General features: G+C 40.9%; 1 protein-coding gene and 2 non-coding genes across 4 annotated transcripts in view; 1 reads left to right on the forward strand and 2 right to left on the reverse strand.

Annotated features, from left to right (window-relative positions):
- fgd5a (FYVE, RhoGEF and PH domain containing 5a) overlaps positions 1 to 17,640 on the forward strand; it is a 31,682-nt gene extending 14,042 nt beyond the window's left edge. Inside the window, exons 6-21 of one of the 2 annotated variants that reach the window (XM_062415884.1) lie at positions 1,211 to 1,362; positions 2,017 to 2,173; positions 6,464 to 6,554; positions 7,653 to 7,703; positions 7,912 to 7,970; positions 8,674 to 8,745; positions 8,922 to 8,990; positions 11,689 to 11,772; positions 11,884 to 11,963; positions 12,095 to 12,191; positions 12,552 to 12,689; positions 13,011 to 13,113; positions 13,225 to 13,361; positions 13,939 to 14,067; positions 14,439 to 14,593; positions 15,940 to 17,640. In XM_062415884.1, the coding sequence (XP_062271868.1) occupies positions 1,211 to 1,362; positions 2,017 to 2,173; positions 6,464 to 6,554; positions 7,653 to 7,703; positions 7,912 to 7,970; positions 8,674 to 8,745; positions 8,922 to 8,990; positions 11,689 to 11,772; positions 11,884 to 11,963; positions 12,095 to 12,191; positions 12,552 to 12,689; positions 13,011 to 13,113; positions 13,225 to 13,361; positions 13,939 to 14,067; positions 14,439 to 14,593; positions 15,940 to 15,976 (1,611 nt within the window). In that variant the 3' untranslated portion in view covers positions 15,977 to 17,640. The remainder of the gene's footprint in view (positions 1 to 1,210; positions 1,363 to 2,016; positions 2,174 to 6,463; positions 6,555 to 7,652; positions 7,704 to 7,911; positions 7,971 to 8,673; positions 8,746 to 8,921; positions 8,991 to 11,688; positions 11,773 to 11,883; positions 11,964 to 12,094; positions 12,192 to 12,551; positions 12,690 to 13,010; positions 13,114 to 13,224; positions 13,362 to 13,938; positions 14,068 to 14,438; positions 14,594 to 15,939) is intronic. The other variant, XM_062415885.1, reaches the window with a different exon arrangement.
- On the reverse strand, positions 13,603 to 13,674 carry trnae-cuc (transfer RNA glutamic acid (anticodon CUC)). The gene has a single exon. It is a non-coding gene; the product is annotated as a tRNA-Glu (tRNA).
- trnae-cuc (transfer RNA glutamic acid (anticodon CUC)) lies at positions 14,686 to 14,757 on the reverse strand. The gene has a single exon. It is a non-coding gene; the product is annotated as a tRNA-Glu (tRNA).
- Positions 17,641 to 23,008: the final 5,368 nt, after the last annotated feature.

The raw sequence follows: 23,008 nt of genomic DNA on the forward strand, positions 1-23,008 counted from the left end.
ATCGGAAGGGAGGCCCTGCTCCTCTCCTGAAGGACTTTCCCTATAACAGCTCCAACATATGAAGCTCAGACTTATTATTTTTTCTTGTTTATAACCCCCCCCCAACCGAACAGATTCTCTCTGAGTTATGACCGAGCATGACTTGCTGCTCAACCAACTGCTTAGCGTTGCTTCTTGACCTGCGTGAGGAAAATAGGGATGAGGTGGAGAGTGGCCCGGTGAAATTGAGAGTAAAGCTCCTCTCATTCATGGATCCGAGTGCGTATGCGCATGTATGTTGGTGTAACCCGGGAGACGGAGTCAGCCGGAGCCGTTAAAGTAGGCGCTCTTCTCCCGCCTGCAGACGTGATGAATGTTAACTCATACGAGATCGATTGTACATGATGAACGGCGTGTTCTGGAGTGCCCAGTGTCATCGCATTATCTCACAGCCAACTGGGACGTCTTTATTTGTTTTATGTCTGTGCTTTACTCATAACTGGAATAGATGGGCTCCAGACGCTTATCCCTTACAGACACAGCATGGCTTGATGTATGTTGTTAGTTTGCCAGCTTTGCCCACAGAGAAAACAGATTTTTTTTAAAAGCATGTTGACACCTCCTGACAATTCACCTACTTTCATTTATGTTTTTGTCTTCATTTCCTGAGTAGATAAATAACCTCTCCTCTGGTTCTTCACTCCCATGTGCCATAACTCTTCATATTAGTCCTCTTAGTCATCGACACTGCAGCTATTAGTGCCTGTTGCTAATGTTTTATGTGTGCTGAATGGACTTGAATTCACTGTATTTCGGTGGATTTTTAGACTCTTGTCTGAAGATAAATGAAAAGTAGAGGACTGTACAGTAAAAAAAAGACAGTAATGTGGAGTACCAAGGTCATTATACAAGAACACCTGGTGGTGTAACTCTTGTGCAGGCAGTGCCGCCTTTCCTGAATGCCTGGACAGAGCCCAAAGTGGTGGGGAGGCATCGAGGTGATATGAAGAGGTTGGGAGGGTGGCAGGAAGGATGTTTAGGAGGATCTGACCTTCCTTCCTTCCTTCCATTTTTTCCCCCTCCTCATTTTTCATTACTCTATGCCTTTAATTTCCCCTGACCTGCCTCCCTTCCTCCTTCCCCCATCACAACCCTTTCCCCAAATTCTGCTCTCTTTTTCTAACCCACACCTTTTCCCTACTCTCATCTTCTCTCTTTTTCTCTTGTGTAGGACTTTAGGTCAGCGGTGGTTGAGGCTGTGGGTGAGGAAGGGGAGCCGGTCTTAGAGGAGCAGAGGTTGGAGGAGATATTGGGTGTGCTCCCTCAGGTCTACACTCTGCACAGCAGCATCCTCACAGAGCTGGAGGAGCACATTACTCAGTGGTAAGAAACATCACAGATATAACTGATATTCTTGCTGTGGCCTACTCTTTTATGGTATAGATTATGCTCAGTTTTCATATAATTTGATACAGTGGTATATTTTAACATATAGCCACAACACACACACATGAAGTGCCATACTATGACAAACTAATGACATGGATTCTCCTCTGAGGTGACAATAATTACTTTACATCTATCTTAAAGCTGCTTTAAAATGCACAGTCAATTGGTGTGATAATAAGAGATCATTCTTCAACTAGAAACCAGGATTTCTGTCTTTTTGGAGAACAAAGACCTCAAAAATGAAACTATCACAAAAGAATGCTGCCTGTCTGAGAGTTCCACCATGGTGCAGATGATTCTTTCCTTATCTTAAACATCAGTACTGATGTTTTAGTATCACCCTTAGCATTGCCTCATTCTAGACTCAACATTTTGTACCGGTGCTTCACAATCATAAAGAGACAAAAGATAAGAGAACACGATGCATGCAGTCACAACATAGTACATTTCACACACCTGGAATGCACATCACAGACTTGCTTTATTTAGCAGTGTAAGTTTTTTGGCGTTTTTTTAAACTCAAATCATAAGTGTATATTAAGTGTTTAAAGAGAGTGGACTCAATCTCTGACTTTCATCCCTGTTTAGGGAGGAGAACCAAAGGGTGGTAGATGTGATCCTGTCACGTCGCGAGGACTTCGGGGTGTTTGACACCTATATCTCTGAGTATGATCGCAGCATGTCTTTACTGGATGAGAGCTGCAGGAACAACCCAGCCTTCGCCAGCATCGTCAAGAAATTTGAGGTAAAATGTTGGACAGACTAGACTAAAACCTAACTACAGAAAGGGAGCTATTAATTGTGTCTCCTGCCAACACTTGGTCTTTTTGTTTTTCCCAATTTTTTTCTTTTTTTAAATTATTTTACTGGGCATGCTAAATGTGAGTTTAGAGCACCGCATGATGTCAACTGATCCTCTTTAAAGGGGAACTGGAGGAAGTATTTTGGCAGTCACATTTTCAAATCTCATGCTCAGTTTCCATATTTGTGGCAAGAAAGTTTCTACGGAGGAGAGATTGAACCTCACTCACTCAGTAGCTCTCAACTTAGATTTTGTCAACCAGCTTCCAGGGGGAGATAATGGCCTTTCTAAAAACCCCTCTCTATCCCACGTCTCTCCATGGGACTGACCTTTCCACTGTCATGCTCGCATATCTTATATCCACTCCATACCAAACACTCATTCTTTGTCTAGTGTGGATCTCTTCATCCTTGATACTCCCTGAAGAGCAGTGAAGTGGGAATTGGGTGAAAGGATCAAAACTCAGCTGAGTCCCTTTCTAACATCAGGGCAGTGGTCCATGAATTGTATTTCTGGTGCATTTGATTAACACTTTATCTCTATTTTGAAAGGGAATGTGTGTAGTCAGAGCTGGTAACAATGAGAACACTGACTACTTTTAATTAAAAGACAGGATATTAAGAAAGCCAATAGATAAGACACAGAGACAAAAACCATAGATTTCTCATTTTCATGCAGTGCTGGTCTATAGGACTCATGAACCGAGTTAAAACGGCTGTGAGGCAGCATGCAGGTCACCTTGGTCTGGTGACCTAGTTTTGTTTGGCAATTTAAGAGTTACTAGTTGTTTTGTGTAATTTTGTGTATGTTAAAGTTCGTATTTTACAAAGGGTTAAGGTTATGGTTAGGGTTTTTTTATCCAAATTTACACAATTCAACAATCCTGTTGTACTTTGAGTTGCTGTGAGTGGCTGACACAATGGTTTCAGGCGTTTCTAGTTTGATAAGAAAAGCTAACGGACAAGGCACCAACTGTCTCCGCTCATGAATATTCAGCAGCAGCTGCCCCTTCCCAGGAAAACTTTGGCTCTGCCAGACTTTAGTTGAGCTAATGTAAATAGAAAAGAGAGGGGAGATGAGAGATGAAGACTCTTAAACATTGCCATGTACAGAAAACACTGACCTTTTTGTATCTTACAGCATGCTTTCACACTCGGTCTATGTCAGACGATGATTTAGCCTATGATAACCTTGATCTAATTCTATAAAATGCCTGTTCGTTATAGCCTCATGAAGTTGATATTAGTGCCTTTATTCATCGTGAACCACTAATTGCTGCCTGCAAAAGCCATAAATGCATTGACCTGCAAAGGAAGGCAAAAGTATGTAGGGATATTATCTTATATAAGGACACACGTTTATTTTTTTCTGCAGAAAGGTTGGTTTGTAAAAAAAAAAAGTGGATTTATTTTTTTTCTTGCTCCTCATTTTTGTCCATGTAAAGATTGTGTCTCATCTTACAGTGCTAAAAACACCCTGAGGCATATTCAATAACCTTTTCTCAGTCAACTGGCAGATTCACCACACCTGCTACCACATAGGAACACTGCATATTGTATTTATGTTTCCCATATTGCATATAACCCTGAAACCTGGGGTCTGTTGTCCCCCCCCCCCCCCCCCCCCCACACACACACACACACCAGAGCATTGTGGGAGTGTGTGATGGATATCTCTGCTGTATCAGAGCACTGTTTTGGGACTTGCATTGTGTGTGTGACCCCGCTATAATGAGAGGGAAGGAGGGCCGAGGGATCACACTGGTCATTGGATACACTATACCTACCACTGAGAGGGACAACGGTCATTTATCTGTTGGCTGTGTGACTCTTCACAAGTCGTTATATGTCATAGAAATGATATTTATTTGAATATTTTGTGAACTGCTTCCAGCTGTTTTGGTGAATTCAAAAATGTTCATTCTTCATCCATCACAGCCATTTTCTTCTCTTCCTTCTTCAAAATCTTCAGTCTTTGCCTCTCTAAACGCCTCTCTTTCCTCTCCACCACCCTGCTTCCTTGCCTTTATTGCTACAAGCCAAAAGTCCAGCAGTATAAGTGGTAGTAACTTCATTGTGGATGTGGTGATGACAGTGATGAAGTAGCCACAGACCCTGATCAGATCAGCGCTAGACCCTTACAGGATTAAAGCCCCCTCTCCACAACCTTTTGCTTGTTTACTGCACCGTCTGTAAACATCGGCCAACACAGTGTTGTGTTAGTGTGTCTCTTCCATGTGAGAGTGTTTGCGCCTCTCTGTGTTTGTATCTGATTGTTTTGCAAAGGCATGTTCGTTCACAAATTGCACGGATCTGGTGAAACTGGTTCTTATGAAATCTCTTTCCAAACCACTCCAGCTTGGATTCATATTCATATCATGGCTCATGTTTGTGCAAAGTCGGTGTGTTTTCTCTTGTGCAAGAAGCCCAAGAGGAGGCTGTGCAGCAGGTGGACAGAGAGTGATAGAGGGAGAGAGCGATGAAGTGAATTGCTTGTAAAGGCAGCTGGGCAATGAGGCGGACAGAAGCTAATTAGAGAAGCAGCCTCCTTTACAAGTCCCCAATTAGATCAGTTATGTGTGCGCGGGCAGCAAATCGGCTGGCTGTGAAAGAGCCTGAAAGGTGTGTTTGTTTGTCCGCACGCTTGTGTTTGTGTGCGTCTATGTGTCTACCTCCCAGCACGAGGCATCGCGCCACCTCCTCTCTCCTCCTCCATTTGGCTCGCTCACCCAAACAAACCACACGCTAATTATCATCTCTGGCGCGCCTGAGAAAGCCACTTCCTCAGAACAAGTGTCAATTGGATGACAATTTACAAGTGACACTTGAGGAGAGCGGATGTTCTGAAGCCAAGCGGGCTTAATAATGTAGTGCTGGTTATTATTGTACTCGATGCATCATGCAGTGATGAAGAGAGAGAGGGTTGGGAGGAGGAAAGATGAGAGACAAAAAAGTGAGAGAAATTGAGGTGGAGTAGAGAAAATATATAGAGAAGCACAGAAAAGCAAAAGCAAAATCAAAAAATTAAAAGTGAAAGTGTGAATTCATTGAGGCTTGATCATTAAAAAAACAGCATCAGGCCTCTGTTTTGCTTTGACTCCACAGTGCAGAGTGTGATAATGAAGATAAAGAATGGTGTGTTGAACTTACATTCCATCCCTCCCCTTTGCAGGCCTAATCAGTGTTATCTCACTAGCTCAAGGTCTGTGTGTGTGTGTGTGTGTGTGTGTGTGTGTGTGTGTGTGTGTGTGTGTGTGTGTGTGTGTGTGTGTGTGTGTGTGTGTGTGTGTGTGTGTGTGTGTGTGTGTGTGTGTGTGTGTGTGTGTAGAGGAACATCAATGATATGTTGTATATGTTTGTGAATGAATGAGATGGGATGGAATATCAGTGTGTGTGTGTGTGTGTGTGTGTGTGTGTGTGTGTGTGTGTGTGTGTGTGTGTGTGTGTGTGTGTGTGTGTGTGTGTGTGTGTGTGTGTGTGGGTGTGTGGGTGTGGGTGTGTGAGTGGATGTGTGTGTATCTGTGCGTGTGTATGTGTGTGTCTGCACGCGTATGTGTGTTCAGTGTAAATAAGATGAAGATGCTGTTTCCTGCAGGGTACTATCTGTGCCTCTGTATTGAAGGGTAGGACTTTATTGGATTAAAATAGACCTGTGTGTGTGCGTCTGTGTGTGCGTCTGTGTGTGTGTGTGTGTGTGTGTGTGTGTGTGTGTGTGTGTGTGTGTGTGTGTGTGTGTGTGTGTGTGTGTGTGTGTGTGTGTGTGTGTGTGTGTGTGTGTGTGTGTGTTCCTAGTTCCCCGTTGCTCCTCTACCGCTCAGGGCATAAATACCTGTCAGAGACAATTAGATCCTGATTGATTTTCTAAAGCTCTCTTTGATTGTGCCAATTTCTTTACCCTTTCACCTGCAAATGACTGTTCTGGGAAGAAGAATGGGAGTTGTTCAGGTTTTTTTGTGTTCCAGAAAGATGTGTTAAGGTCAGCCTGACCGACAATGTTCCCCATGGTCACTTCTGACCTTGACTTGTAGTGTCAAATTGTAGAGGTTAGAGGACCCACAGTAGAGTGGTGGTTTTCTGCATGCAGTGCAGAGACACCCAGTGGTTCTTTGGCGGGTCATCACAAAGAGGAAGCATTTAATTTTACTATAATTTAATTCAGCAGAAATGATAACACTCACACAAATCCATCTCATACAGGGTTTCACAATGTGTGTGTTTGTGTGTGTGCGTGCAGACAAAAAGCCCAGAGGATGCTGAAGTCCCACTGAAACACCAGCTGCTACAGGTTATAGTGAGAGTCCTCCAATATCGCATGCTTCTCACAGGTAACACACAATCACACACTCATGCACATAATCTTTATAGCAAGCCTTTAATTCTGTAACTTAACAGCAGCCACTGTAGCCACAAGTAGCAATTATGGGATAATGTTAAATGCCAAAACACTATTGTAACAGCAGAGCACATAGAGAGGCTTCACAAAAGTCAGTAAACGGATCCAGAAATATCAGTAACTCAGCAATACTTATCCTCAGTTAGCTGACATTGTCTATCATTGGCCACCAAAAGCTACTGGTCATACATGACCAAGTACAGTTATAGCCTCAAAGCCTGTTTTTCTTCTAAAAAAAAAACTAAGTGGTCTCACTTTAAAGGATAGGTTCACATTTTTGTAAATCTGTCCCAAATGAGCCCTTAAAGAGATTTTCCTCCTATTGATACTGGCTCTTTAAAGATCCCCTTCAAGTGCGCTTTCATTTTAAGTGATGGGGTCATTTTGTGGGAAAAAATGCATTTAAAAGTTGGTGTGAAGCTTATATGAGGCTTCGGCAGTCTGAGTTTGCCATATAAAGTGGATATCTGACACATTTACAGTCTTTTTAGGATCAAATTTCCTCTTCATGTTTCCTCGGACAGTGTTTCCCTGATGAGCTCCGGTGGAAGTATTGTGACAAAAAGAGGGGCTTTGCCACTGAAAATACTAACATTGACATATCTTCTTGATTTGACTAATTCAGATGGTTGAAGCTTCATATTAGCTTTAGATTAAACATTTAAATACATTTTAAGAAGTGGATTTTGGCCTTCATTACTTACATTGTAAGTGCATCATGAGGAGATATTCTAATGGCCAGTATGAACAGGAAGATTAAGGCGAGAAAAATCTGTATCAATGCACATTTGAGCACCTGGCTATTATTTTAAGACAGTCTTTAAAGATTGTGAATCTGTCCCTTCATATTCACCAATTAAAGAGAAGATAGGAGTATTATCATAATGCCAAGGACTAGCCTCATCAGCCAACATTACAAACGGTTTAAAAAATTGTCACCATTTTTCTTAGTAAGTATTGAACATACTTAAACAATCCATTTGTGTGCCATATTTTCATGTCTTAACTGTTTTTTCTGCATCTTCTCCAGATTACCTGAACAACCTCTCACCTGACTCTAAAGAATACGAGGACACGCAAGGTAAACTTGCAGAAAGGAGCTCTTTGATATTCATAACCTGATCCACAGTATTGATGTTTTTTTTAAGTTAGTGAAAGACATACTGACGCACACTGCAGCTGCTCAATATGCATCACAGCCTAGTTATTGAGACACAGCCACTGAGTGTGTTTTTATTGAATCCAGTTACGCATAAATCTCTCTCTTTCTTTCTCTGTTTGTGTTGCAGCTGCCTTGGTGATTGTGTCCGAGGTGGCAGACAAGGCCAATGACAATCTGAAACAGGGGGTGAGTTTAGTCTGTATACAGCCCATGTGTTTGTTACATTCAGAGTGTTTAGCTCCTGTTGAGTTTGACGTTGTCATAGCACAGCGCTGCCATTACTGAGATGCTTCTTTATTCTCCACTTGGCAATGAAAGAGCAATTTTCAGACGGACACCAAGCGTGAAGAAGTTAGACAGCTGTAGTTTTCCTGCGTATGAACCCCTCTTCTAAATGACATGCTGGAGTGAAGGAGAGCTCTATCCTTCCCTGGCGACGGCCTCCGCAGCTTGTTGATTAACGCAAGTGGCGAGGAAAGTTGATGTCATCAGAGTCCCAGGTGTATCATTACAAAGGGAGCAGTGTTAGGGTGGACATTACTTACGCTCCCCCTCAAACATGAGGGAGATCATTCTCAAACCCTCCCCCTACTGTCTCTCTCACAGCTCACTGTCAAGATCCCCTGTGCCTCACTTTGGCTCGCCCCCTCTCTTTATCACACTCCCTTTATTTCCCTTATTTTCTCTTTAATGCGCACAGGCTGACAGACAGTGGAAACACAGGCTCCCTCTATCTTTGTACCCCCCTATTCAGTTTTCAGTATCACATCCCTTTCCGCCTCCCCCTCTTTCATTCACAAACAAACAGTAATGGTTTCATTCTCTGCTTCTTCCTCTGTCCATCACTGGATAATCACCCTCCATCTCCTTGCTCTCTCCTCCTCCACAGGAGAACTTGCTGCGCCTGGTCCACATAGAGTATAGCATGAAAGGCAAGAGGGACCTCCTGAAGCATGGAAGGGTGAGCATCTGGCCAGCATTAGTTTCACTATACAGCAACACTTTATTCTGTAATGATATCTGATGACTGATCCTTATTGACCTTTACAGTATATAATAACCACATACTTGATGAAAGCAGCGATTTGATGCCCTAACATGCCTTTCTTATGTTTTAATGCTTATTTTTTTTGGCAGATGTTTGTCAAAGAGGGCACACTTATGAAGGTCTCGAGGAAAAGCCGGCAACCCCGACACCTGTTTCTGGTAATAATAATCTTCTTTCCATACTACAGTGATTTTATCACATTAGACACATTACAAGACAACAAAGCTAGTGTTTAAAATACCACTCTCGTGCACACTAAAGCAGAAACTACAGTCAACAGCTTAGCTTAGCATAAAGACTGGAAGCAGAGGGAAACAGTTAGCTTGGCTGTGTCCAAGGCTCACAAGTTAACACCTTATATTTCATTTGTGTAAAAAATACAAATTGTGGTTTTATAGAGCTTTGCTGGACTATTTCTTGGCTGGGCACAGTGCATTCTTAAAGTCTCTGCTGGTTGCTAGGCAACCTCAAGGTGAGGTTTTTTATGGATATAACAAATGAAATATAATGTGTTAATTAGTGAGCATAAGGTTGGGAGGCAGATTTTTTTTTTACCTTCAGAGACAGAGCTAGGCTAGCTGTTTCCCCCTGATTCCAGTCTTGATGCTAAGCTGTGTTTACCACCTGCTAGCTGTGGCTTGATATTTAACAGGCATGATATTGATCTTCTCATCTAACTCGGGGCAAATAAGTAAATGATTGTTTAGCCCAAAATGTCAACCTATTAATTTAAGGTTGTTATATTTCTCTTACTCCACTCTGTCTGACAGTTTATTTTGTATCAGCTTGTTCCAGCATTTCTTTAAAGCTATATGATGTTTATCCTGAGTCAATTCAAACCCATGACTCCCATTTGTCTTGGTCATCATTTTATACACATTTCCCCATAATTCAGCCTCACATATTTGGTAACTTAGGACATTTTTGGATCTCTACCACAGTTTAAACATTGTATGACTGCCTGCTTATTAAGCAGATAAACTGTTACATCTGTGACTTGACATGGTCCAATGCAGTAGAGAAAGCATCTGCTTTATTATGGAATCAAGGGTGAAAACAAAGCTAGCATGGTCTGCAAAATATGGGGGAATGTTGGGCGGAGGTCAGTCTGGGAGGTGGTGAGGTTGGGAGGGACACGAGGCCAAGGCTGTAAGACCTCCGCTAGGCACCACACCCATCAAGCAAGGGCCTCCCTCTCCACTCTTCTCCTCTCCTCTTCTCCCCTCTCAGGACTTGTTTTCCAGGGCCCCGCTTCCTTACAGGATGTTTGGTGTGGGTCACTGGATGCCGGCTTCCTGTGTATTGGGAGGGGACTGACAGCAAATTGAAGGCCAGACAGCCTGTAGAATGCAGGGAAGAGGAGGTGGAGGAGGTGGAGGAGGTTGAAGGGGTGTGGGGGTGTTAGACAAACACATAACGTGAAATAGAGAAGCCCACTCTATTGTTTCATGGGCAATCAGTGCTGTCTCATGTTATGAATTATGCTTAAGCTACAAATCCGCAGGAGCAGCATTTATGACTTTCCTTTATACTGGTTGAGCCAAATAGAATACCGTATATGGATACTTATTTATCTTTCTTCATTTTGCTTTATTCCATCATTCTTCCCTACCCTCTAAAGGACATTGCAGTTGAGCAATAACTGAAAAGGATTGGTGGTTGATGCTTCTAAACTATTACGGTTATATAGCCATTCGCTCCCTTGTGGACAGCTTAAGTCGGTCAGGTGTTATTTATGGGCTTTTAAGGAAAGAGAATCTGAACAACAGTGATGATGAAAGCCATCACTCACCTCAGCGACAGAGAGCATGGCAAACATGTTCACAAGCCTGGGCTCAAAGAAGAAAAGAAAGCACGAGTGAGTGAAGGGATCAGAAGGAGAATGGAGATCCAGAGTGATAGAGGCAGGTGAGGGAGGTGAAGGGTTAGTGAGATGACACTCCTGACAAAAGTAAAATGTCTATATGTTGTCTCTCATCTGGGAAAGTCGTTTGCGAAGTCTGCTGGCACTCAGTCGGGTTCCCTTGGAAGGAATCTTCGAGTAAATGAGCAGCTCAGGGTGGAGTGGACAAATTGCTGTGGCTGCAGCCCAGAGGTCGCAGGCGGGGCTCAGGCTTGGCTATCATTTACTGTTTTGTCTCCAGCCAGTCAGCCAGTGAACCCGTAACTGTGACTGTTTGTGTTGTTGTTGTTGTGGTGAAGGTGGCCGGTTCCACCCAGTCCTGGTTCTCAGTGTAGCCTGAGAAGGTTGGAAGGGCGAGGGGAGGCCTGGAGCCCGGAGCAGGGTGGAGAATTCCTGGATGCTGCCTTTACGGCCCCAGCGGATGTTTAGAGCACACATTAGGTGTGACCAATGATGTCATCTCTTTTGTCTGGGAAGAAATGAAATACCTCTCATAACACAATGGACTCTCTGTGTGTTCAAGGGATCATAATACTTTTGGTCTGATAAGCAAATAAACAGTTTTAATGCCTTAGTTTGTTGTGTGCATACATGGGAATTTGGCGCTGAGGGCTTGCACAGACATATGTGAGGTCTGTGAAAGGAAACACAACTGAAACAGTTAAGCCCAGAAAGTTGCTTTGAAGAAAGAAAGAATAAACAAAGAGGTCTGTGCTGCATTTTGAGATGTTTCTCTGAAGGTTACAATGCCACCTTGTGGTGATCATGTGGTATTACATTCTGAACAGCTGAGAATTGAGGTGTCACTCACTCTTGATAACCCAAAACTTTTAATTATATATAACTGCTATTAACCTACTATTATGTTTTTATAAAACTAAATAAATGAATAAATAACCTTATCTTATATTTTTATTGTAACATTTTGTCTTTCTGTCTGTGTCTTCCATCAGATGAATGATATAATGCTGTACACCTACCCTCAGCAAGATGGAAAATACAGGCTTAAGAACACATTATCACTGTCTGGGATGAAGGTATGTTGACTTTTCACATCTGACAATCTCATCTCATCTCCACCTTATTTGTACACAAGGTTTGTTGACTGAGCTGTGGTGTGTTTTTGCCCCTCTCTCTCACGCACACAGGTGAGCAAACCCGTCCTAGACAATGTGCTGAACTGTCTTAGGATTGAGGTGTCTGACATCACCATTACACTCTCTGCCAGGTGAGCATCTGATTGTCAAAATGCTAAAATGCTTGTTGTTTAATGGCTCACACAATTTTTGCTTCTCACCTGTTGTTGAAAATGACTCTGGATGCTCTGGGTGTGATCGTTTTCATGTTGTCTCTATTCAGCTCGGTTGGAGAGAGGGAGGACTGGTTCCACACGCTGAGTCGAGCCATAGCCGACCACGCTGCAGGACTCTGTACATTTGGTGGACCATGTAGTGAGGTAGGAAAAAGAAGTTACACACTCTACACTTTTTTGTTGAAAAAGAAATTATTTCATTGTTTCATAAGGCTTACAAAATTCCTGAATCAGCTACCAGAGGCAGAAGACTTAATTAGTGGTGAATGGTCATTAGTTTTTTGTATAAATTAAAAATGAACAGAAATAATACTATTATTATATTATACTTGTATCGCTGAAAAACAGTGATCCTCTCTAATCTGTGAAAATACCAACAACATGACTGAAACTAAAAGTTATATTGAGGTTTGTTTTGTAAAACTCAGATTTGTTCTTGGGGTCTTCAAACATCATACATTCAGATTCTAACATGTCAACATCATCTTGAACTTGTGCCAACAGGCCCGTGAGAAATTGTGGATGGCCTTGGGTGAGGCTGCTCCTGTACTGGTGCCAGTGTCTCATGTAATGATGTGCATGAACTGTACATCTGACTTCAGCCTCACGCTCAGACGACACCATTGCAATGCCTGTGGCAAGGTCAGATACTACTTTACTCGTTTGTGATCACTCGTTGATACAGTTTTGCTTCGGCAGAAGAGATGGCCAAGTTTATAAGATTATTGACCTGGATCAGACACATTGTGATAGACCAAGAATAAAAGCTGCTATGGAGCTAATAAACTCATTATCTCTGGGTCCTTATTTGAATTTATAGATTGTTGAATAGATTTATTGTGTCTGTTACCAAACAATAGACCTAGTATTTATTTATGGTGCCATTAGTCAAATTGCTCTTTGGATCATAAAAAGTAAGATGTCCATGGTTTTTTAAATGTTTTCTTCTGTCTCTCTGAGCAGGTGGTGTGCCGGGCTTGTTCCAGGAACAGATACCCACTAAAGTACCTCAAAGACAGGGTGGCCAAAGTGTGTGACCACTGCTATGCCGAGCTCAGGAAAAGAGGTGAATCGCAGCTTTCTGTATGAGATACAGTATGAACATTGTTGTCCTTGAGTTCTTACTCTTTGGCATGATTTTAATTGTGTGTGTGTGTGTATGTGTGTCTATGTGTAGGTGGAAGTGTGTCTGGGGCTTGCGGTAATTCCAGTCCTCGGACTCACCGGGCCAGTCGTCCCCTCTCTGCTGTCTTCCAAAGCCTGCAGCCTCCAAATCTGTGGAAGAGCAGGAAGAGCACCTCCTCCCTCAACCAGGTGACAATTATTTCTTCCCCCTAAATAGGGCATCTTGTTTACTTGATTTTGTGCACAATCCATCATGCACAATTATTTACTTTCCAATTGCAAATATGATTCAGTTGTGTTTCAACAAGGTCAATGAGTTTATATTGAAGTCTAGTCGTTGGCTGGAATGATACCATGCTCAATTTCAGCATATACTGTAACTGCTACTCTAATATTGTACATTATATACTTTATGCAAGTAAATAGCGAGTTCCCTGACCGGGAATCGAACCCGGGCCGCGGCGGTGAGAGCGCCGAATCCTAACCACTAGACCACCAGGGAGATGTACAGTCAAGTGCAAAACTTGTGTACTGGAATGTCTGGAATTCATGACAGCTGCTCAGATGGAGATGTTAGGGTGTAGTGCACAACAGCTGCCAGTAGGGCTTGCTATTCAGTTTTTTTTAATAAATCTTCCTGTCTTCACGATTAGAAAAATGAACAGGAATGTAATGCAATCCTGCTCTTTCAATCAAATACTACATCTGATATTTACTACTGTGAGAAAAGTTGTAGATTGTAATTTTGTAGTTCGTGGTTCCTCAGGTGTCACTTGGCGTTGAGGGTTCAACCATGAGTGGTAGCCTACAGCGCCGGAAGAAGAGCAAAAGGAAGTGGAAGCGGCTGTGGTTCCTCCTCAAAGACAAGGTGCTCTACACCTTCACAGCCCGTGAGGTGAGGGGGCACAGAGTCTCCCACACCAGCCCCAAAACACTCAAACACTCTCTTGCTCACTTCATCACAGAGGCACGAACTTTGTCTATCCTTCTTCTTTAAGTCTGGTCCAGATTTGGTACAGAACTATTTAATGGCTATATTTCCACTTTTCAACCTTGCTTCCTGACCAGGTTTGCAGACTTTATGCAACTAATCAGGGGATTCTCTGTGCTCTCTCTTTCTATTTACAAGTATGCATCTGAATGTTGCATGGCTTTGTTCTTCTTGAAGCATGAAACATTTGTTATTCACATATTGCTGCTTACAGCAAGACTGGTGTTTTTCAACTCACATATCTGTGCTTGACATCTTCCATGTGGGTTCTTCAGGATAAAGTGGCCTCAGAGAGTCTACCTCTGCAAGGCTTCACCATTAAGCTGACTGAGAGGCCAGAGGGAGAGGAGAGCAGCAACGTCTTCCATCTTTACCACAAGAAGACCCTCTACTACACGTTCAGGGCTGATGATCAACACACTGCACGCAGGTTAGCAACTATGGTGATGACATGAACAGAGATCTGACATTTACTACCTACTCCTGTAACTCTATTGTTGTACATTGTATACATAAATAATGTTCCCTGACCGGGAATCGAACCCGGGCCGCGGCGGTGAGAGCGCCGAATCCTAACCACTAGACCACCAGGGACTTGTAGAGCTTCCTTGTTGGCATGTGTACTGTGTGGAAGCAGTCAGGGAGCATCTGCATGTTATATAACACTGTGCCCTAATAGTGCATCTTCCTCACACTCCCATATGAGCTGTTGAAGTTTGCAAAGCTTGTGCATTTTGTTCTTTTGTTCTTGTATGTATTCAACACAAGAACCTTTTGGGTTAACAGTGTTAACAAGTAGCTTTTCCATACTGTTGATAACCAATCAAGTTGATTGAATAGGTTTATTAAAGGGCATTATTCTTGTATATCTATTCAAACTTGTATAAAAAGCACAAATGATAAAAGCTGCTGACTTACATGGAACTGTTACTTACTGTGTGCCCAGTCATATTAGGGTTTTCTTAAAGAATGGAGCCATGCACTGAAACATCATACTGTGTACAACAAAAACGGTGAGAAAGAGTGGTCAGTGCATATTCTTACGCATATTTACAGTAGCAAGCAAGATAATATTATTTACAGCACATACTATTTACAATAGTGGTTTTCAAAACAGAGGTTACTAAGTGCCTTCCAAAAGTAAAAACAGATTAAAAGCAGCAGTCAAAGAGAAACCGAATACAAAATACAGTATATAAAGGAGAGTAGTGCAAAGTGTGCAAACCACACAACATTAGGTTATGAAGTCAAAAAAAGAAAACAAATTGGTTTAGATGCTTTTCTAAAGATGACTTTACAAAGGGCTGACAGTGCAGTGCAGTGGTAGTAATGTAACATTTTTTTGTCTGTTATCTTCATAAAAGTGTTCTAAACTTTTTGCAAAAGGGAGCTGTATTTTTTAATGTGTGTAGCCAATTTAATGGGGAACTAATTTTCATTAAGTTGGGGAATTTACAAGAGATATATTACAGGAAAAAGTATTATAAAAAGAAATAGATAATGAGTATGGGTCAAACTTAAAAGAAACTGGGTCCTTCAGTCCACATTATGCAAATTAGCTCTTTATTATCTGTCCTCCCTGTCCACATCTTTGAAACTCAACCCCAGTTTGTAAAGAAAGATTTCCAGTAAAATTGTAAATCTCCAAGCCAAACACAGATTAGAAGAAGTAATACTCCCTGTGACTAGTAAACTGACATTGACATGTAAAATCAGTACACAACCCTGTGCTTCATTGCAATAAAAAGTCTAATGGTCCTTTTGCTTGTATTTCAGGTGGGTCAATGCCATGGAGGAGGCTACTGTTTTATAGCACCTGCTCAGTTAAATGAACCAGCCCTGCTGTCCATGACTGCTAGAACTCCTCTACGGAGAACAACATAGCTACCTGCTGCATCTGAACTCACACCGTCTGTCAGGATATGTCCTGTCTGGCCTGTTGTGGAATATTATATGAGCATTTAATCACCAGAGGAATCTTAGACAAGCCTGCCTCCCAACGGTAGGGAGGTAAAAGTGGGGAGAGTCTGAAGGATGCACCTACTGTATGTGGAGAGAAGTAAAAACCTCTTGTTGGAGTATAACCTAACACCAGAAAACCTTTTGGTTCCCAAAGCGCTGATCCAGCAGAGTTCATAGGAGCCTTCACTTTTCAGGAGCAGCTTGGATACATCAAATGCTTCATCTAGAAGACTTAGAAAGAACATCTTATACCTTCTATACCTCTTTAGGTATAGAAGGTATACAAAAGTTTGCTCTCTCCAACTTTGCTGTATTACGGTTTTACCTGAGTTTCCACTGGATTATTAAACCACTCTTTTTGTCCTGCAGGAGAACAACACCTTTTTCATTTTCATACACTTTCAGCCCGCATCCTTCTTTTGATGGATATAACATCACTTTGCAAAAATATCAAAAACGTTGCTCCATAGTAGTATTAGCAGCTAGTAAAAAGGAAAGCATTTCACCATTCTAGAATATCTTAAGACATGTTTGGTATTCTGAATATATATTGTGAAGTATACACTGCAAATATTGAAGTGAATTATATGATGTCTTTGTATAGAAATGGTGTTTCATGATGTTCTGAGTGAGAGGTCATTTTAACCATCACAGTGTGTGTACATTATATTACTTGTGAAGTTTTACACAGTGTTACAAAGCTATTGAATGACCCTCAGCATGCCAACCACTCGACAATATTTCTTTAGCGACGAACACTTTCAAACGTACTTTGTATTCGAATCCGTAGGTTTTGAAATCTATTTTAAAATGTTGTTAGACATTTCTAAAGTGCCAATTCATTTCTTCCAGTTGAATGCAGTGCAATTTGCAATTGATGATGAATGTGCCTGAAATGAAATTGTACTCCTTGTTTGTTTATCACAGTACTGTAATACTGTCATTTCTCCAGAAGAGACCTCGGTAACATTTGCTTTTTATCTACTCTTATATCCTTTAATCTTCTAGTATTTTTGACCAATTCAGTTACAGCCCAGTAACATAAGAATATACTATTATGCCATTTTTATGAATGCCTTTTTCATTCTGTATATATACTGAGGGATAACTTTAACTACTTTGACTTGTTGGAAACTGCTGAGAAAAAAAGCCACTGTCAAACTACCTATAACTTTTCAGTGTCAGAGTCATCTGAGCTGCCCATTGAAACTCATCAGTTTAACTCATCTTTAAACATCATACTTTCTCATAAATATGATTATGTGATCCATTCAGAATGCAACTGGATTATTTAGAAAGCACACCTGTGTTCATCAGGCACTGTCAGCTTTTCTACCTTTTTCTTATTGGTTTCTTATTGGCTATAGTGTTATGGATTGTACCTCTTGCATATAGTGCACTGTAAATGTAAATGTTTATGTATATAGATACATATAAAAAATAAACTTCCTTAAAATTTTACAAAATGTGTACGTCCACATAACATGTACACCAAACTGCATTTCTTTAAATATTAATGTTTCTTCTTTATGAATTATTCAAGCTAAACTGAGTGGACAAAATATTTGAAAACATTGTATCATCTGTCTCTCTTTCCAGTGCCTCTATCTACTTGTGTATGGGGAGATAAGTGAAATATCTGAATATCTTAAAATGTGATGCAATGCAATGCAGCAAAACTGCTCATTCAAAATGATTGGGGAGTTAAACAATTCCTCTCTGTATAACTGTGACAGTAATTATGAGCTTCACCAAGGCAAAAATGATTGCTTTTAATTGTACAGATGTTCATGTTGTATTTATTTCCTGTTGGTGATAAATGCAAAATACTGTACTTGTCTGTGTTTCTGCTGTTTCTGGTATTGGCAGACACAGTATAGAGCTATATCGCCTTCATCCAGCAGGGGGCAGCAGTACATTATGGCAGATCTCAGATATTTGTTGAACTGAATCGGACATGTTTGATGACTCAAGCCTCGCAGTTCCTCCTACATGAACACAGTTCACAACAGTGAACCAACACAAAGGGGTCTACAGAGAAAATTATTATGATGAAAGTTACACTATGCAAGTGAAATTTTCATCATAATAATGATCTTTCTGGTTTCCAATATTGATAGAAAATTATTAGAAAATCAAAGTATTAGAGAGAGAAAACAGGAAAAAGGGATGTCTAATCATTATTTGCATAGTGTGATGTGTATCATGCAGATTTTCTCTCTTATGCTGCAGGTAATCTGAGTGTTTCCCACGTTTAATAGTGACAGTAATGATTTTCCTTGCCAAACTTTTGAAATTTGGATCTAACATTTTCTGAAATAGTGCTTCACAAACTTAAATTCACATGATTCTGGACATGATGTTTTTAGTCTGAAATAAATTTGCAAAGCTCTCTCACTTTAAATTTTTTATAGCTTTTTTGTGATGATGTTATCAGTTCGGAAAAGTCAGTCGACAACTTCCCAATCCACATCTTGCAACAACCAGTGGTATGTCCATTAACAGCTACAGATCATGGAATAAGTCTTCAAATCCTTACCTATGGTAATGTTGGGAGGCCTCAAAGTCTCTTGTTAGCCTAAGATGCCCTAACTAAAACCAGGAAATACTCTACTTTTCAAGCCGTTTAATGCTAAATCAGAATTTGACCATACTGCACACTGTCATTCTCACTATGTTGTTTAGAGCAAGAGTTGCGCTTTAGTTTGGGGTCAAATTAATATGACCTGTTTGTATAGCTCAGAGGGAGTACATATCATTACCGTTTACTGTTACACAGTTGTACATTGTTTGGATAAATATGAAGTACACAACTGTCAGTGCAGACTTCCCTTCTCCAGGCTTCTCACTTCCCAGCCACAGCCAGACTGCTGGGTATCAGATAAGTGAATTAGTTATACCAAAGACTTCCACAGTGCCGAAACAAGCATGTCACACAGCGTGGACCGTGCCCAGGAAAGATGGCATAAATATTTTAAGACAAAGAAACAGCACAAAACATTTTGGCCTATTTCTTTTCAACATCTGCAATATTAATGACCAAGAATTAACTAGAGCAGGCCCAACGTGAGAGCTTACAGTGAAGGAAAGAAACAGCATGTGGCTTTAATTTATCAGCCAGCACAGGTCCTTTGATAATTCAAAACTGGCATTTGATTTGCCCATTATGATCCATCTTGAAGACAAGGAAGTGAGATAAGAAGAGACACAGAATAAAAGAGAGGAGAATGTTTTCTGAGGAGAGTGATACAGGACAAAAAGATCATTTTGAATTAGATGAGTACAGATGAAGTGATTGCACGTCAGTCAGAAAGTAGGCAGAACAGAAAATAGGAAGATTGGGGTTGCTCTAGATACATGAGTCCCATGAGTCCCATGAGTGTCACTGACCCAATATTAACTTTTATTAACAAAAGAGAGCGAGCGAAGTGAGAAAGGCATTAAAAGCAGAGAAAATTGTTACTTTCCTTCAAGCATCTGAAAGTTAAAGACACCTTGATCTACTTCTAGTCTTCATGGGAGCATGAACACCTTAGTACCTCAGTACCCCGATTCAGAGATGCAAAGAGTGATGACGTAAGTGCCTGCATGCTCAAATCAATAGCCTTTGGTTTCTGTAGTCTCGGCAAAGCCCAAAGAAACCTCTGAAAATAGGGAAAGGAAAGCTTCTTCTTGTACACACTCGGAAAGTTTCAAATCCACATCCAGGAGGCCAATAAATTAAATCGCGTGTGCCTTTATTGCACTGCCAAAACGCAAATCCTATGTAGGCAAGAATTTGGAAAACAGAGAAAATGGATCATGGATCAGGTAGGCAAAGTGAAAGAGTGAGGTAAGAGCTGATTAGAAAAACTGATTGAAATCATGCCTATGCTGGAATTGTCAAAGGGAGCATTTTGCCCTGGCTGAATAATCTACATTGACAACAAGTCTAACACAGAGCCAATGTGAGCAGCTTAAGCAATTTTCCATGTTGTCGTCTCAAAAACACTGTAGACAGACACACCTGACCACACAGTGAGGTAAAGGTCCTTCTGAAGAGGAAGCAGTCCATCTCATCTTTGCTCTTGTGTAATACTAATTATCTCAATAGAGAATAAGCAAGAGTAAGCAGCAAGAGAATATACAACAGCCCTGTTGGCATTTAGGCTGTGTGTGTTATCTGCTCTGGTGGCACAACATCTTTAAACTAGAGACAACACAAACACTTGTAGATGTGCTGTTGAAATTCTCATGACTGCGGGAGTGTAAAGTCACTTTGACAGTAGCTAAAAGAGGAAAGCATGGTTGTCCTGCTCTTAGAGATAACCCACCATCTAGCACAATGGTTTTTCAACTTCATGTCGCCTTGTATGGACTAATCCAACCCCATTTCTGTCTAAAAAAGTGATCTGGTTTACCGCAAGGCCATATTTGAAAAAAGAAACTGTTGAACTTCTCTTTCTCTAAGAGCATACAGTTCCCAGCCTTGAAACATGAAAAAGGCATACAGCAAAGAAGAGGGGGCGAGTGTAAGAGGAATGACTGGAAAAAGCTAGAAAAGAGAAAGAGAAAGAGAGAAAGAGAGAGAGGGAACTGAAATGAGGACAGATAGAGAAAGGCAGATTTAGTCTGTGGCATGTCTCTTGATGAAAGGACAATTTCTCTCCTTTTTTAGGGATTGTTTTTTCATCCCTCCCTCCCTCCCTCCCTCCCTCCCTCTTTCTGTTCCTCTCATTACTCAGTATGATGTTTGCCCTGGCACCGCTGGGATGGCAGAAATGGCCATCACAACAGGAACCGTCTGGGTCCACTGCCCGCATACAAGTCTAATTCACACAGCAACTATGAAACCAATAGTTTCATACACTAGTTGCTTCATGTAGTGTTTCACAGTGAAATTGCATAACCCATAGAGACTCAACAAGTCAGGATTTCCCCTTTTGAAGTGAACAAATTGGTTAAACCTCAAGATGTAATTCTTATAGCAGACAATGCTGTCTCTAATTATAACTTTAAAGCTTCAACCAATCATTTTGCCACCCCAGATTAGCAAAAAATTAACTTGATCACCATTGCATATGTTGTGACATCAGAAAACTATGTACCCCTCTGACCTACTTTTCCTCCTTCAGAGGGTGGCGATGATGACAAAACCTACGCTCGCGTGTAGGACACAATCTTGCTTCCCCAATTTTCATGTAGTTCTTGATGAACCAGAATGCAAGACAGGACATGTGAGGAGGGGTAATTCAATGGCAAATCCACTGGATATCAGTTAAGAAAGCCAGAGGCAGTTTTTATTTGATGGGAGGAGCAGACGGAGCTGACTGATCAGAAGTCTGTGATAGTTTTATTAGGTGGAATATTTATTTACAACTGCTGTTGCAGCATGAGGTCATTGGTGACGATAGACAGTTTTTCAGGAAATTAAATTAAAGGAAAAAGTCACATTTTGCTGTCATACAGCTTTTTTTTAAATGCATGTTAAAGAAGATTTCAGCTGGGGATTAAAGCAAGAAAGATTTGTGAGCCTAAAAAGTAGTCCAGGAGGAAATGTGAATAATGCAATGAATTCAGTGTAATTTGAATCTAAAACCTCTCTATGCCTAAAATTGGCTTGATGCTGGAGAAATGTAACCCTTGCTAGTTACTAGTATTATACTGGATAATTGGCTAACATGATGAATTGGAATAAGCGTTATGTTCTTTGTTACAACCACAAAACATAGTTTAGAGAAATTACTCAATTTAAGTATATGCTTAGTTACAAATTGTCTAGTTGCCAGTGTTCTCTGTGCAAAATCCTTTGTCCCTCACAAATGATCCAAATGTTTGTGGTGATGAGTAATTCCTTAGTTTTACTTAGTAATCCTAATCACCATTCAACCTTGATAATCGACTCAATACGTCATTGTTATACTCTTTTCAGAGCTATAAATAGCACTTTAGGAGCTGAGACAGACTATCTAAATTTACTGGTCCATTCCCTCTTATAGTGGTACAGTTTTGGTGGGTGGGGGCTGATGACTCAGCACCATGTGGATGGCTCTGCTTTGTGTGGGATAGGAGGAGTGTGAGTGTGGAGGTGCTGTGGGCAGGGCCAATATGGAAATGCAAGGCTGTTGGGATCAACCTACTGACAGTGCTCTCTCTGAACCTGTGTGCGTGTGAGTCTGCGCGTGCGTGCGTGTGTATCAAAGAGGCGGATGGAAAAATATATCAGCACGCTACACACACATTGCCTTGATTTTCTGGTTTCTTATTTCTGCTGCCAAATTCACATTTTTTTAATGCTGGGAAAATTTGTTTGGAGGCATTTAAGACTCACTAAGTGTGTAAGTGCAGCGGTTAACAATCACTTCCTTGTTTGGCTTGTCAACCCAGTGATACACTGATAAGCTATAGTAGGCTATCGGGGGCAGCATAAGGTCATAGGTGGAATGTAACTAAGTTCACTTACTCAAGTAGGCTACTGGGTTAGTAGTTGTACTTGAGTAGTATTTCCATTCTAGTTCTCCACATTTTGGAAGCAAATATTGTACTTTTTACTCCACTAAATTTATCTGACAGCTTTAGTTACAAGTTAGGCTACTTTTTGATGTATTCATTTAAGCTGATACAATAGAACATAAAGTAGCCTACATAGCTCAAATGTGCTCCACTTTTACCAGCTGCGACAGTGATGCTTAAAAATGCATGCATTAATATTGTAATACAGTAATTATATATATATATATACTTTTTGTTTTGGTAGTAAAATATAATTTAATGCTAAAAAAAAAAATCTAAGTACATTTTTAAATGCAAGATTTCCACTTGAGTATTTCTACCAGTAAAATATCTGAATACTTCCTCCTTCACTTGTCAAGGTGTTTAAGGTTACAAGGTTTCTCGAGTTAGC

This window comes from Scomber scombrus, chromosome 3, assembly GCF_963691925.1.
Source record: "Scomber scombrus chromosome 3, fScoSco1.1, whole genome shotgun sequence".
In the NCBI taxonomy this organism is placed as follows: domain Eukaryota; kingdom Metazoa; phylum Chordata; class Actinopteri; order Scombriformes; family Scombridae; genus Scomber; species Scomber scombrus.